Source organism: Haliotis cracherodii, unplaced genomic scaffold (genome assembly GCF_022045235.1).
Source record: "Haliotis cracherodii isolate W230 unplaced genomic scaffold, xgHalCrac1.p SCAF_8, whole genome shotgun sequence".
Lineage (NCBI taxonomy): Eukaryota > Metazoa > Mollusca > Gastropoda > Lepetellida > Haliotidae > Haliotis > Haliotis cracherodii.
The window spans coordinates 13987701-14002491 of record NW_027266341.1 but is presented as its reverse complement, the minus strand read 5'-3'; the positions used below and the strand labels follow the sequence as shown (position 1 = coordinate 14002491).

The window sequence follows — 14791 nt, the reverse complement described above, 5'->3', positions numbered from 1 at the left end:
CATCCAGTTCACCTACTAATGACTAGTCAAAATAGGGTTGATGTAAGACATAATATCTTCCAGATGTCTGTGACAGGCATGTGTACCTAGATGTCCCGAGAGGGCGTATTTCGCAGACAGGTTGCTGTCAAGCAGTCTCTCGAGTGCGGCATCTGTGAAGGGACTGCGCCGCGTGCTGGACATCTGAATCTGCTGCAGGACTTCCAGACCACTGGAACACACCCACATATATCTACAACTGTCTGGCATAGAAGCCGTGTTCAACACAGGTCGTAGGTAGGACATTATAGCTTGGTTTTCAGGTCTCTTTTTAAGAATTCAGGGTTCCTATACCACAAAGTGATCTTCGCACTATCATAAGCCTAAGTTAAAGTATGGGATTGTTTTGTGAAACAGGCGCTGGTCAGAAGGTGGGCATAATCTAGATAAGACATTTCAGAAGTTTGAGCAGATATTCTGAGAATGTTGTCTACGAGTGGTGTTAGTTAAGCTTATGACACTGGTCTTTCGGTTTTACCATTTGTGTGGCACAATTATTGCAAAGTAAAAAATATTGCTTTTCAGTAAATAATTTTCCCATTATTCATTATTTTGGGGTTGTCCGAATCTGTAAGGGAACATCAAAAAGTCTTTCCTCGATAGTTAATTACGAGGATTATATATGGACTGTTCAACGATTGTTCAACATGTCAACAATAAAAGGTACACAAACAATATGATGATTAACACAAGGCTTCTATTGGAAACATGAAACTGATGCTATTTCACATGGATTCTTAATTGAAGGCTCCATGGCAATATCTTTTTTTTTTCTAAAAAAAACAAACTATAAAATATTTAAGGCTTATCATAGACATCTTGTGTGAAGCTCTAAAGCTTTTTTATTTAAAAGAGGATATATCTTTGACAATAACTGCACAAGATTATTTGATCAGCATCCCACTCTGAAAATGATCTTAGTGCTACAGCTACAGTAAGTCTTGTAAAATATGGAGATATAACACTCTTAGTCAAAGATTGCTTCTGGCAAGTTGGCCAATGTCTGTTGGCTATATTTTCTTTCAGTGAAACTTGATTATGATACACATCTTTTAACAGCTAACAAGGAAAGCAGTAACCTACTGAATCATATTCACATATCTCACCCAAGTTTACATATTTCTGTGGCAGTAGGTTCATCCACACCACAAACTGTGATGGCCCAGGACGTGTTTCTCCGCACTTCATCATTCCCAGAATGCAACAGAACAATCAAGGGCTCCACTCCACCAGACACACGTAGCTGCAAGAAACAAAGAACACACCTCTGTTAGTATTAGGACCTAACTGCACAGATTTTGATGAAGCAAAGTTTACCATCCACCAATAACCACTGCAACGTACAATGAATGAATCACCAGTAAAATCTCTGCTTCACGTCAACTTAGATAAAGGGACAGAACTCTGCACATTGCACAAATGCTGTTTGTTGTTTAATCCACACTCAGCTCTATTCCAGCTATGGGACAGCTGTCTGTAAATAAACAAAGTCTGGACCAGACAATCCAGTGATTGATATTACAAGCAATCCATGCTGATGAGGTACAATGACACACAATCAACCAAGTCACCAGGCCTGACCACCCGATCCATTAAGTCGTCTCTTACACCCAGCATAGGTCGCGGGGGACCAATCATAACACGGAATGCTCGCCGGGTTCACAGGCTCTGTATAATATATGACAAGATAATACTGACAAGTGGCAACAGAAGTGCCCCTGGAAGCCCCCAGTGAAGCAGACAAGTGTTATGCAGTGCTGGTGAGACAAGGCTGGACGTCTCACCTCTGTCCTGGCATCAGCATCACACACAAAGGCTGCTAAAGCAAGAGCTGCTTTACTCTGGACGTTGGTGTTGCTGAAATGATGAATAATAGCAAACTCTAAAAAATTCACTTTGTCTTTTTTTAGAAAAAATAGTCATGTAGACCTGAAGCTCACCTCATAATTTTCTGGAATATTTGCAACATTAAACATTAAGTTATTTGAAAATATGTTCACACAAGGGTCCATGGTTTGCAAAGTAAAACATTGGTTTCTACACAGATAAAATAATAACTGAACATTATTCTAAGAGACACCAAGGTTGGGTTCATCCATGCAACATATTAAAGATTCATAATTTTAAGGTGATGTTGTAACATAACATTCATGCAGGGTTAGAAATGGGCACTAGTTCTTTAGTCCTTGCCAAACTGCCCAACAATTAAGGCATCCTAAGGACAAGTAGAAATTTACCCTTGTTAAGGGTTTCACTGTATGTTATCATTATAAGGACTAGTGGACATAAACTTTCAGTTTCTGTCACTGTCATAATTGATGGAAGCCATGGCACTAGCTCACATGAATCATAGTTTCTTCATTTCCTGGTCTGAAAGCAAAAGTATTTTATACTGATGAAGGCAGTGCCTGGGATTATCCATGCACAATCTCAGCATCATGAGCTGTGTGGTTTTAGAGATGTTGAGAATGAAAATGCCATACTGCCATATAAAGCCTCATCAATGATGCCATCATCCCATTCTGACCATCACATCATCACTACTTCCAGCATCCACAACTACATTGATGAACCCAGCCAAGATGTCTTCACTCCAGTGTGTCAACCCTGGCGGGGAGGTGAGATTGGGATTAACGTCATGTTCAAGATTACTGCACTTATATAGCAACGTGTGTGTACATGTCTGATGGTACCAGTCCAGACTAATGCAAGCTTTATAGTGCTAGCCAACTGAGATACCATGGCACAGTTAAACATGAACACCCCACTCAGACACAGTATAATGATGCTGAGCAGACCAGTCCTTGTTTTATCCACTTAGCGCTGAGCGTCAGGCAGGGTAACAACAAGTACTATCTTTTACAGTTTTTTGGTATGATGCGGCTGGGCATCGAAACATCACCTTCCGCTCTCCAGGCAGATGCTCAATCCACTAGACCATGGAGGTTGTTGTCTACCCTGGAGGAAGTCTGTAAAGCTAATGGTGTGTATCCCCTACCTGGTCTTGAGAGGGTCTATGAGGGAAGAGACGACTGCGCGGTTGAGACACTCTATACGCAGCACCTCCTCCTGGGCCAGGTTGGTGAGGACGCTGGCGGTGTTGGCTACGGCCTCCTCCCGACTGTCTGCCAACAGCTGGATCAGTGGGTCAAGGCCATTCAGGTTCATCATCTCACTGGAACACATATATCACATACATGATATAGACAATCATTAACTGGTTATGTTACACAAACCTTATCTCAGTGATCTGTCATCCATCTAGCCAAGGCAAGGGACTTAACCGACTATAGAAGTCCAGTTTCCACTCATGTCAAACTAGGCTTGAATGTAATGGTTTATTCGTACCACCACCACTGGCTGTCCCTCCTATTGACCAATCAGATTCCACCCCTCCTATCGCTTGCATTTGCTTCAAAGAAAATGGCGGCACCCAGTCAAGACGATCTGATCGGTAATCAAGATCTATATTGTATCAAAACAGGTCTTACCTCGTGAAGTGCATTAAATCACTTGAGCACATTGATAAAAAAAAATGAAATGATTTGGAAAATATCTGTCAACGCCCACTTGGCGATACACATGCTTTGCAAATCCTGCAAACATCCAAAATCTGCATGGCAGTCACCATGTTGTTTACGAATCGGATGTCAAATTTGTTAAACAATTTTTTTAATTGACTATGCATGGACTCGTTAGTTCAGCCAAAATATAACTCAGAAATTCCTGCCTTTATTGTCAGTTAACTCCCTTGCCTTGGGAAGATGTCTTTCATCATCAATCATTTCATGTAGGGAATCAATCTCTGATCACCTCCATGACAAGCTGGCTTACACAGGCGATATCGTTTGCATGATATCCTTGAGATATGGCTATAATGGAACTTTATCACAATGTTTAGAAAACCACTGAGACAACATCAGCCTCCACGAGATCGCAATCACTATTCTTTTTGTTTGCTTGTTTAACGTCGCCCTCAGCAATATTCCAGCTATATGACGGCAGTGATTGACATCATGAGCATCGATCCACGCAACTGAGATACGATGACATGCGTCAACAAAGTCAGCGAGTCTGACCAACCGGTCTTGTAGTCACCTCTTACGAAAAGCATAGTCACCTTTTACGGCAAGCATGGGTCTCTACCACTGAGGCTGGTTCACTGTACATTTTAGACTAAAGACACTGGTTATTGCTGTTTACAAACTGAAAAAGTTGGAATAACGGTTTGGATGATAAATAGAATTTCATCCTCAGGAAGACACTCTGCGGCAACATTAATCGACTTGTGTTGATATGTTAAATATAAAAAGACACACAGTTGAGATTCCAATTAATGGCTATTACTGTCTGCTACGATGTAAAAAGAACACTGTGCAACAACTGACTTGCAGTTTGTGGAGTTGGCTGTGGTGAGGTTGGCGAGGGCTAGTGTCACAGATTCCTTCACGTCTCCGCTCTCCGAGTTGAGCAGCCTGATCAGAGGTGCTAGACCCTCTGTAACAAGAATAAATACCTTCAGGCATCAACTAATACAAACAACCATTCCTAATGACTATATTCCCAAAACATTCCCTATTCATGGACAGATACAACAGCAAAATTAACAGTATCATCTAGTAATGATCAATGTACCGGTACACATATCTGAATGACAGGAAAAACTTTAATGATGGATAAATTGAAATGGCCTGACCAAAGTTAAACCTTGTTGCACTAAGCAGTTATGTGAACCAACATAAATCTTCTGGTAAAGTAATAGAACTAAAACAAACTTATACTGAAGTTATTTTTTAAAGTGTCAGTAGCCATATGTCATAATTAACTGTAACAAGTGACTGACCCCACTCGCGGATGGAGTCCCTGCTGATGAGGTTCTCACACATGATGCCGAGAGCCTGGGCTGCTGCACTCTGTACGTCCACTGACTCATGAGACAGCAGATGAATCAACATCTTCTCAGCCTCCTGCTCGTGTAGGATCTTACGGTTCTCCACTGAAAAAGGGAGGAAGCAGGCCGTTATGTAGGAACTAGCTATATGATGAATAATATATGTGAGAATCTCTCCTCCACAGCAAAGTGAGAGTGCATATGTGACACTGCATCACAACAGTCTGTGAAAGGAGACCTGGCCTTGTTCCACAAAGTGGTCTTAGTGCTAAAAGAAAAAGGATGACATACACTCCAGTCATGCTGGAACCAAAGTCTACACCATCAAGGCATGATGACACACAGTGCACACCATCAGGGCATGATCACACACTGTCCACACCATCAGGGCATGGTGACACACAGTGCACACCATCAGGGCTTGATCACACACTGTCCACACCATCAGGGCATGGTGACACACAGTCCACACCATCAGGGCATGACACACAGTGCACACCATCAGGGCATGATCACACTCAGTCCACAACATCAGGGCATGATGACACACAGTCCACACCATCAGTGCATGATCACACTCAGTCCACACCATCAGGGCATGACACACAGTCCACACCATCATGGCATGATCACACTCAGTCCACAACATCAGGGCATGATGACACACAGTCCACACCATCAGTGCATGATCACACTCAGTCCACACCATCAGGGCATGATCACACAAAGTCCACACCATCAAGGCATGATGACACGCAGTTCACACCATCAGGGCATGATGACACACAGTCCACACCATCAGGGCATGGTGACACAAAGTCCACACCATCAGGGCATGACACACAGTCTCCACATCAGGGCATGGTGACACACAGTCCACACCATCAGGGCATGATGACACACAGTCTCCACATCAAGGCATGATGACACACAGTCCACACCATCAGAGCATGATGACACACAGTCCACACCATCAGGGCATGGTGACACACAGTCCACACCATCAAGGCATGATGACACACAGTCCACACCATCAGGGCATGGTGACACACAGTCCACACCATCAAGGCATGATGACACACAGTCAGTCACAGACATTCATTCAAACAATGTGATATAGATGTGTACTGACCATTGCGTGCTGACCGAGCGATGGCTCGAGCGGCACTCATCTTGACATCGGGGAGGGTGGGGATGATGGAATTTCCTCCAGGGGACTGTTCATCCTTCTCCTCGATCACCTTCTTGGCTGCATTACAGAATGGATAGATTGACAACGGATTACATAAAACATCACTGCATATACAACATTAGGATGAATATATTTCACGAATTTTCACAAATGTTTGCTACTGAAGGCAAAAGTGAATGTGAAGACAATGTTTTGATGAGGAAAAACTGAAACGGTCAATAATTTTACTTTTCACATTTTTTCAACATTTTTTTTGTAAAATGTTTTTCTTTAAAACATTCCAATCTATCAATCTTCAGCCACCAAGATCTACAATAATAACATGTTTTCATGAACGCACCACAGAGGATTATCACAATAATATGGTCTCTTTAAGTGATGTTCAAATCAATCATGAGTACGTACATATCGATATACAAGTGTTGCCAAAGTGTGCTTGTGTTCCATTGTGACAGACATAAAGGAAACTGACCCTCTCCCTTGGCACTCTTCTTGCCAGCGCGCGACCCCGCCTTTTTGTCCGCCTTGCCCCCCTTGCTCTCCTCCTCCACAGGGGGTTGGTCAGTGATGATTGCCACCAGCCTCTTCAGACCACCAGTCTCTTTGACTTGCTGGATACCAAGCCATTTTCATAGCATTAACAATTGTACATCACCAAAACACACTGCAAAACCTAACAAATCCTTTAGACAGAGATCCTTTTTAATGTATGTGAGGGTTAAAAATGAAGAGCTAAACATCAACCCACAAAGTATGAAATTCATATTTGAGGCTTACAAAAGAAATCTAGTCCTTTAATTATTAATCATTTACATTTTCACCTCTAAAGCAACCAGCCCTTATAAAATGTTATTATGGACCATTTATGTGAAATTTACACAAAAAACAGAGAAAACATCACGTATGTGACAGAGGTATTAATTTTCTTCCAGCAACAGAACATAAGTACACCAACAGTGAGTGAGTGAGTGAGTTTGGTTTTACACCACTCTCAGCATTATTACAGCAATATCATGGTGGGGACACCAGAAATGTGAGTCACATATTGTATCCATTTGGGGATTCAAACCCGGGCCTTAGGCATGACAAGTAAATGCTTTAACCATGAGGCTACAGCTTTGGCATGTGTGTTTCACTCCAAGTAACAAATTGGAAGGTTGGATGAGGCGAGTGATGACCTACCTCCAGACTCTCCACATCCTCCAGCAGGTTAGACAGCACCATCACTGCCATCACATGCAGATCGTTCCACTCCGGGTGGGCCAAGAAGTTGATCAGGTGGGAGATCGCCTCCAGCTCTCTCAATGAGGCTCGATTTTCCGCTACAAATAGAAGCCCACATAAGACCTTACCGGTCAACATTCCCCATGTAAAGGTTGTAGTGTTAGGTCTTTTACAACAGAACTTGCTTTCATTTTTTCAGCAGAATCTCTGACTGATAGATTATTCAATATTCATGACATATTGTAAGAAGCAGACATAGTGGACCCACCGTCCTGGGAAGCCCGATCTAGAGACAAGAGGGACAGCTTCTGGATGATGGCGTACTCGGACTTGAGAAGGTCTAGCATGGGCTGGAGGCCTTCATACTCCCGCACAGCACCTCGTGTCTGGTAGTCCTACATACACCAGGGAGAGTCAGTAATATTTAACACTACATATCAATGATATCAAATAAAAACTATATGCAAAGCAAGTACAAGTCAAACAACTGATAAAAAGGCCATTCAATATATCAATTAGTCGAACCCAGTTGTGTTGAACTCAGATGGGATGGATCGAATCCTGTTGTGGCTAACTCACATTCCAGCCTTGACACTTACAACATTTATCACTATTTTAACCCGAACATGTCATACTGGACGTGTCAAATTCTTATAATTTCTTCTTCAAATTTATAGTCCCTGATACGTCAACTCAATTTTCGGGAAAACCACAACGTACAAGTCAGAATATGTATCAAACATGGCCTAAACAGGATACAGGGAGAAATTGGAAGAAACATAACTGAGCAATCTAGTAAAGGACCTGGATTAACCAGGGCATGGATCAGATGCATCAACCAAGTCAGCGAGCCTGACCACCCGATCCCGTTGGTCGCCTCTTACGACAAGCATAGTCACCTTTTAGATGGTAATAAGGTCAAGGCAAATGTGTCGAACCCCGCAGAAGTTATTGTTGGCTGTTGTTGGTTTGCTGTTTTACGCCACATTCAGCAATATTCCAGCTATATGACGACAATCGGTAAATAACCAAGTCTGGACCAGACAATCCTGTGATTGACATCATGAGCATCAATCCACGCAATTGGGATCAATGACATGCATCAACCAAGTCAGCGAGCCTGACCACCCAATCCCGTTAGTCACCTCTTAGGACCAGCATAGTCGCCTTTTACAGAAAGCATGCTGCATAAGTCAAACTATTTCTCTGGTCCCAAGGATTTCGAGACAACAGGGTTCGACTGCACCTTGATTGACTGTTAAGTCATTCAGATTTGCCTTATGGGTAAAAGCATGACAACATGGTACTTCCAATCCCCATTCCCATCCACAGTATCACTGCAGCATTTTACATACAATCAATTTTGTATGTTATTAGTTTCATGCGCATTCAAAAGACAATATACTTATCACACAATCTTCCATCACAGAACACTTTGATAACAGAATACTAACAAGTAACATCTGGGCAAGAGCTTCAATGGCATTTTTCTGGACATCAGGATCTGTGGAGGATAGACACTTGACGAGGGGTTCGATGCCGTTGTTCTCGAATATGGAGACCTTTGTGGAGAACTCTGTGGCCAGGTAGGACAGGGCCAGGGTCGAGAACTCGTGGACAACGGTGTCCTCTGGGGAGAGACAGGACAGCACTTATACAGGCTGACTCACAGCAAAGTATCTGTTTCCAGAATATTTAGTATTTCAAGTTATAGTCTAAATTGTATAACTAACTGATTCAACACTGCTATCAATCTATCACAGTAGCCGTAACTAAATCAGCTATTGACACCAGTCCTAAAATACTACACTCTTCAAGCACAGAAGCTAAACTCTGATTCCAAAACATATTCAGGAACAAAGAATTGAAGGGTCAGTTGTAGAGTGTGTCCTAACCACTATTTCACATCGCCAGATATCTGTTCTATACATCCTGTCTTACCTTCAGGTTGCAGGAGGTTCACAAAAGCAGCGATAGAATCATCTCTCTTTCGTAATAGTTTCCTCACATCAGCTGAAGGGGAAATACTTTCAGAGTTAGGGGACAAGACATACAAATATTAGCCAAAGGAGCAAAGATATTGGTGCAATTATTTTCAGTAATTTTAGAACAGCATCATAATCCAAGTTTCATGTTGATTATTGGTAATATATTGAATAACCTAATCATAACTCTGAATTATGGATTATCTGTCTTTCTCAATCTCATTTTCACAATGCTGTGCGTTCTGTTCCAAATTCAATCCAACATGGTTAAATCTACATAGTTCTATTTTGAAGTTTGTTTATCTCCCGTTTTTACTCTCATGATTAACCCTAAATAATTATGTGATTAGTTAAGGCAACTTAACTATTTATATGATACAACAATACATTGTGGTTGCATAGGTGAGCTTATAGATTAACAAATTTACTATTCATCTATGCTACTGACAACAACTTACGATGTGCACACATGACCCCCAGAGCCATGCAAGCATTGCGTCTGACAGTTTTGTCCTCTCCTTGTACCAGTCTCAGCAGCGGGTCAATTGAGTCAAGGTCTAGTAATGTCTTCTTGTTCTCATCACCTAAATACATAAACACAGTGCTATATCTGTCAAACACAGTGTGTTACCTTCCAGAACACAGTGCTGTATCTGTCAAACACAGTGTGTTACCTTCCAGAACACAGTGCTGTATCTGTCAAACACAGTGTGTTACCTTCCAGAACACAGTGCTATACCTGTCAAACACAGTGTGTTACCTTCCAGAACACAGTGCTGTATCTGTCAAACACAGTGTGTTACTTTCCAGAACACAGTGCTGTATCTGTAAAACACAGTGTGTTACCTTCCAGAACACAGTGCTATACCTGTCAAACACAGTGTGTTACCTTCCAGAACACAGTGCTATACCTGTCAAACACAGCGTGTTACCTTCCAGAACACAGTGCTGTATCTGTCAAACACAGTGTGTTACCTTCCAGAACAAAGTGCTGTATCTGTCAAACACAGTGTGTTACCTTCCAGAACACAGTGCTGTATCTGTCAAACACAGTGTGTTACCTTCCAGAACAAAGTGCTGTATCTGTCAAACACAGTGTGTTACCTTCCAGAACACAGTGCTGTATCTGTCAAACACAGTGTGTTACCTTCCAGAACACAGTGCTGTATCTGTCAAACACAGTGTGTTACCTTCCAGAACAAAGTGCTGTATCTGTCAAACACAGTGTGTTACCTTCCAGAACACAGTGCTGTATCTGTCAAACACAGTGTGTTACCTTCCAGAACACAGTGCTGTATCTGTCAAACACAATGTGTTACCTTCCATAACACACTGCTATACCTGTCAAACACAGAGTGTTACCTTCCAGAACACAGTGCTATACCTGTCAAACACAGTGTGTTACCTTCCAGAACACAGTGCTGTATCTGTCAAACACAGCGTGTTACCTTCCAGAACACAGTGCTATACCTGTCAAACACAGTGTGTTACCTTCCAGAACAAAGTGCTGTATCTGTCAAACCACTGTCTGAAACTCAGCAGAGTAAACTTAGTGCCTTAAGTGCCAGCACATTAAAAAATCTGTAGGCTCAGTGGAAAAACTGTTGGCCTAAACATCTTAGCTTCAGCAGGGAGACAACTCTTGCAATACAAATTACAAAACACAACCAGTCAACCAGAAACATATACTGCTATCACACCGAGTTCCTAGAGACTCGATCGTGATAGATGAAGCCTACCTTTTTAAGAAATATTCAGCTTGTAAAACATCTTTGCTATTATATGTGATGTCATACACCATTTGAAAGGTCTAATCCAACTGTTCATAAATATGAAAGTTATGTTTATCACATTACTTAAATAATGCTAAATAAATAATTACTTAAATAAACTGCAGGCAGTAAGGGCCTAATTAAATTAAAAACTATCAGCCTGAGAGCAAATCTGTTGGCCTCGGGCCTACGGGCCGATGTCTCTTTGGAACACTGTGTTAAACACATCACTGTATATACCTGCCAGACACAATGGTACACCTGCAGTCATTTATGCATACAATTTTCAAATGAGCCCTTCAGATGTCTTAATTAAGATCTATGCACTAAACTTCCTATTTCACTCAAAAATCATTAGGTTCAGATTCTAGTTGTACAAGGTGAGTTCAGGCAAGCTTATAAGAGACATGTATGTTTTCATTTATTGCAAACCCAGCTATCTCCAAACTAGCTAAGTCAGAGTCCAAACGTTACTTTCATCATCGCTTCCCTTCAAGACTGGTTATCTCAAAGCAATATTTTGGTTCCTCTACTTTAGTGAACATATTCTTTTATTGATCTCTTATTCTGGTGTTCTGTTGAAATATCTTACATTTAGCAACAAACTTGTAGATGGCTTCACATGCTTTAGACTGTACATCTTCCTCCGGACTGTTGAGCATCAACACAACTGTAGCCGCCTGTCGGCTCTCCACCAGAATAGTGTCAAACTAAACAGGAAGTACACATTTTAGGATAAGATGTTGCTTATAATTATCAATATACTAAGGGATCGGTCATTTATTATCGGGTTGGGTGGGTCAGAGGTTCTTGATGCTCTAATGTACTGGAAATAATTACCCTCCCCTAATGCTTGTCATATATTTGGATGACCCTGTACATTCCTTGTACATTTTTTTCCATGACCCTCCCTGAAATTACAAAATGCAAAAGCACTTTATATTTTATTATATGATATCCATTTTGTACCTGACACGCCACAAAATGTATTATTTTTTATTACCCTCCCCCCAGAGACTATATTATTGGTGGCCCTCCCCTGATACCCTCGGACAAAACCCCTTTCTCTCCCACCCACCCCCCCTCACAACCCTCCACCTATAATAAATGACCGTTCCCTAAAGGCAAATAATATGGGACCACACAGGTGGGTAAAATATTTCAAATTGATATTTTAGCACATAGGTTCAATCAAAAGATGGTTCAAATAAAAGACCTGTGTCAGTGAGTGTAATGTTAATATTCTATATGCTATGTTCAGGGAAATGAATTCCAAATAATCTGAAAGAAAATTATGTAAGCTGATCCTAATTCTTAAACTCCTCCAATCAGACCCACATTACCTTACTACATAAGTATGAGCAAAGCGTATGTGTTGACTTACCACATCCTCTGGAGGAGCTTTCTTGTCTTCTTTCACCTTCTTCCCCATTATGAATCTAATACAGAATAGATATGTCATTAACATGGTATGATTTCATACATTGTAGAATATCTCAGAAACAAAAACCTATAGTATGAATCTATATTATCGTGAGCTCTATATTATTGCATTTTGGTAAATCTCATAATCCACACCCCATCGACTGTTTACTTATGCAAATCTGAACACGATATTTCATCGCTTGACAGAATACAAGATTCATTGCCGTATATCACGGCTGCTTGTAAGTATTAACTTTGTTAACCTTTTAAAGACAGTTTCTGGAATGTTTTGATGTGGAATTACTCTACCTCAATTCAAAATTGGTTAGAAAAGAACTCATTTGTTTGGACGATGTCCCTTGACCCAACCTAGGTCATGTGTAAACTGATCATGCATGATTCTTAACGGTAAGTGATGTAAAGCACATATTCCACAAGTATCACACCACAAAATAGTGCCGTGATAATATAGAAATGCCTGTCCTTGAGCCGCTAATGACAGGTACTTCGTTTACCGAACTTGGTAAAGAAAATCAGCATCGATTTATGTTTCATAAAGTTGAACAAAGAACAAGAAACATTTTGCATATTACATAGTCAATATGTTTATAAGCCTACTCCATTACGATCCATAATATATTAACTAATGCAATAACATAGTGTACCATGCAGCGGTAGAAACTAACAGTTTCAGTCCACTAGTCCTTATAATGATAGCATAAGCAAAAGCTTTAAAAATGTCAAAATTCTACTAGTCCTTAGGATACCTTTACTATTGGGCAGTTTGGCAAGGACTATGGGACTAGTGCCAATTTCTAACCCTGCCATGCTATTAGAGAATTGTGTCAGATCAATATTAATTGTGTACCAATTATTATTCAAAATTTGACATCTTAACATAAATTGACAATAAATAGGATAATGATACATGTCCCCATGCTAAATTCACCTGGCAACAGCCCTGCTGTAAATAATGTACTATCACTGTACATCCAACTTGACACAAGCATATTCATTGACAAACCTGATTTGATAAAACCTAAATATGATAATAAGAATTTGACGAACTACCCTGTATCCAGTCGATACATGAATAAAAGCAGATATATTCCTTCTCTGTAATTCCGTTAATTACTAAATTACACGTTCGTTTACATCATGCAGAACATTTAGATTACCTGTACACGTGAACACTTGAAGGAGGATCGTGTGATCCAAGTCTTTGATCAAAGAAACTTCGTGATAAGCAGACGAAAATCTCGAATGCTAAAGATCTACAGCATGACAACAGTGCGTTTACGTTCTGACTCAATGGCAATTGGTGCTCTACATGGACCCGTTACATAAGCTGCGATATCTGAATACAATGTTAAGAAATCGAGCACCGCAAACACATGCTATGCAACATGACTTACCGAGCCAAACAGAAAACAATCCCCCAAAGAGATGTTTTCACCTTTGGCGGAAGTTAGGTGATGCTGTTGCTATATGACGCGGCAAAACAAGTGCGCAGCGATAGATGACGTCATTATACAATCCTAGCAACGACATGCTTCATTCAGACACGCGTCTGCTCTCTATCTCAAATGGCATATACATTTAATTCTGAGAGCTGTATTTACAAACTACATTTACATTTCTTAAATGTCATCTGTTTTCCATTTAATCAGCTGGAATATCTGGTTGTTATTTCTTCTTTGAACTCGTTCTAAGAAGGAGGTTGTAAACCAAATAACAGTATTATATCTTCCCATGCACACGGACATATAACATAAATGAACCTTACTAACATGGATCTTTGATGTCATAAAAGAGGATAATAATAATCATAATCATTATAATAATCAAAGAAAAAACACGCTTATTTGATAATTTAAAAAATGCATTTACTTCCATAAACACTATTTGTGTTTGCAAAATTATATTTTGTACACAAAACTAATGAATACTCCTCATAAAAATAAAGTAATATTGTCTATTCTATGTTCTTATATTTCTTGAATTCCGTTTCTATAATGATGTACTCCGGCGGGGTGAAAACATATGTTATGTGCTGTTAGGGAAATACCACGGAGGCTATTTTGTATTACCCGGACCAATAAGTCCGAATCAGACCTGGTTATTGGCGGATGTATTCTCATGTTTTAACAAATCATTGCTATAAAGAAAGAACATAAACAGTAAAAAGGTGTATGTCTCACATTGAAATTATCTTTGAGAGAGTTAATTAACGAAAACAATTAAACGTGCACAATTCGATACT

At 40.4% G+C, this 14791-nt stretch overlaps 1 protein-coding gene across 3 annotated transcripts in view; it reads right to left on the bottom strand.

The window, feature by feature from the left end:
• LOC139450137 (armadillo repeat-containing protein 3-like) overlaps positions 1 to 14026 on the bottom strand; it is a 29073-nt gene extending 15047 nt beyond the window's left edge. For 2 of the 3 annotated variants that reach the window (XM_071231801.1, XM_071231799.1), the window contains exons 1-16: positions 13944 to 14026; positions 12488 to 12542; positions 11696 to 11813; positions 9790 to 9915; positions 9288 to 9359; positions 8801 to 8976; positions 7615 to 7741; positions 7305 to 7444; positions 6595 to 6733; positions 6063 to 6179; positions 4883 to 5035; positions 4428 to 4536; positions 3038 to 3214; positions 1824 to 1896; positions 1146 to 1282; positions 87 to 211 (exon numbers count right to left, since the gene is read on the bottom strand). In XM_071231801.1, the coding sequence (XP_071087902.1) occupies positions 87 to 211; positions 1146 to 1282; positions 1824 to 1896; positions 3038 to 3214; positions 4428 to 4536; positions 4883 to 5035; positions 6063 to 6179; positions 6595 to 6733; positions 7305 to 7444; positions 7615 to 7741; positions 8801 to 8976; positions 9288 to 9359; positions 9790 to 9915; positions 11696 to 11813; positions 12488 to 12535 (1837 nt within the window). In that variant the 5' untranslated portion in view covers positions 12536 to 12542; positions 13944 to 14026. Of the gene's footprint in view, positions 1 to 86; positions 212 to 1145; positions 1283 to 1823; positions 1897 to 3037; positions 3215 to 4427; positions 4537 to 4882; positions 5036 to 6062; positions 6180 to 6594; positions 6734 to 7304; positions 7445 to 7614; positions 7742 to 8800; positions 8977 to 9287; positions 9360 to 9789; positions 9916 to 11695; positions 11814 to 12487; positions 12543 to 13706; positions 13828 to 13943 lie in introns of those variants that run through there. The other variant, XM_071231800.1, reaches the window with a different exon arrangement.
• Positions 14027 to 14791: the final 765 nt, after the last annotated feature.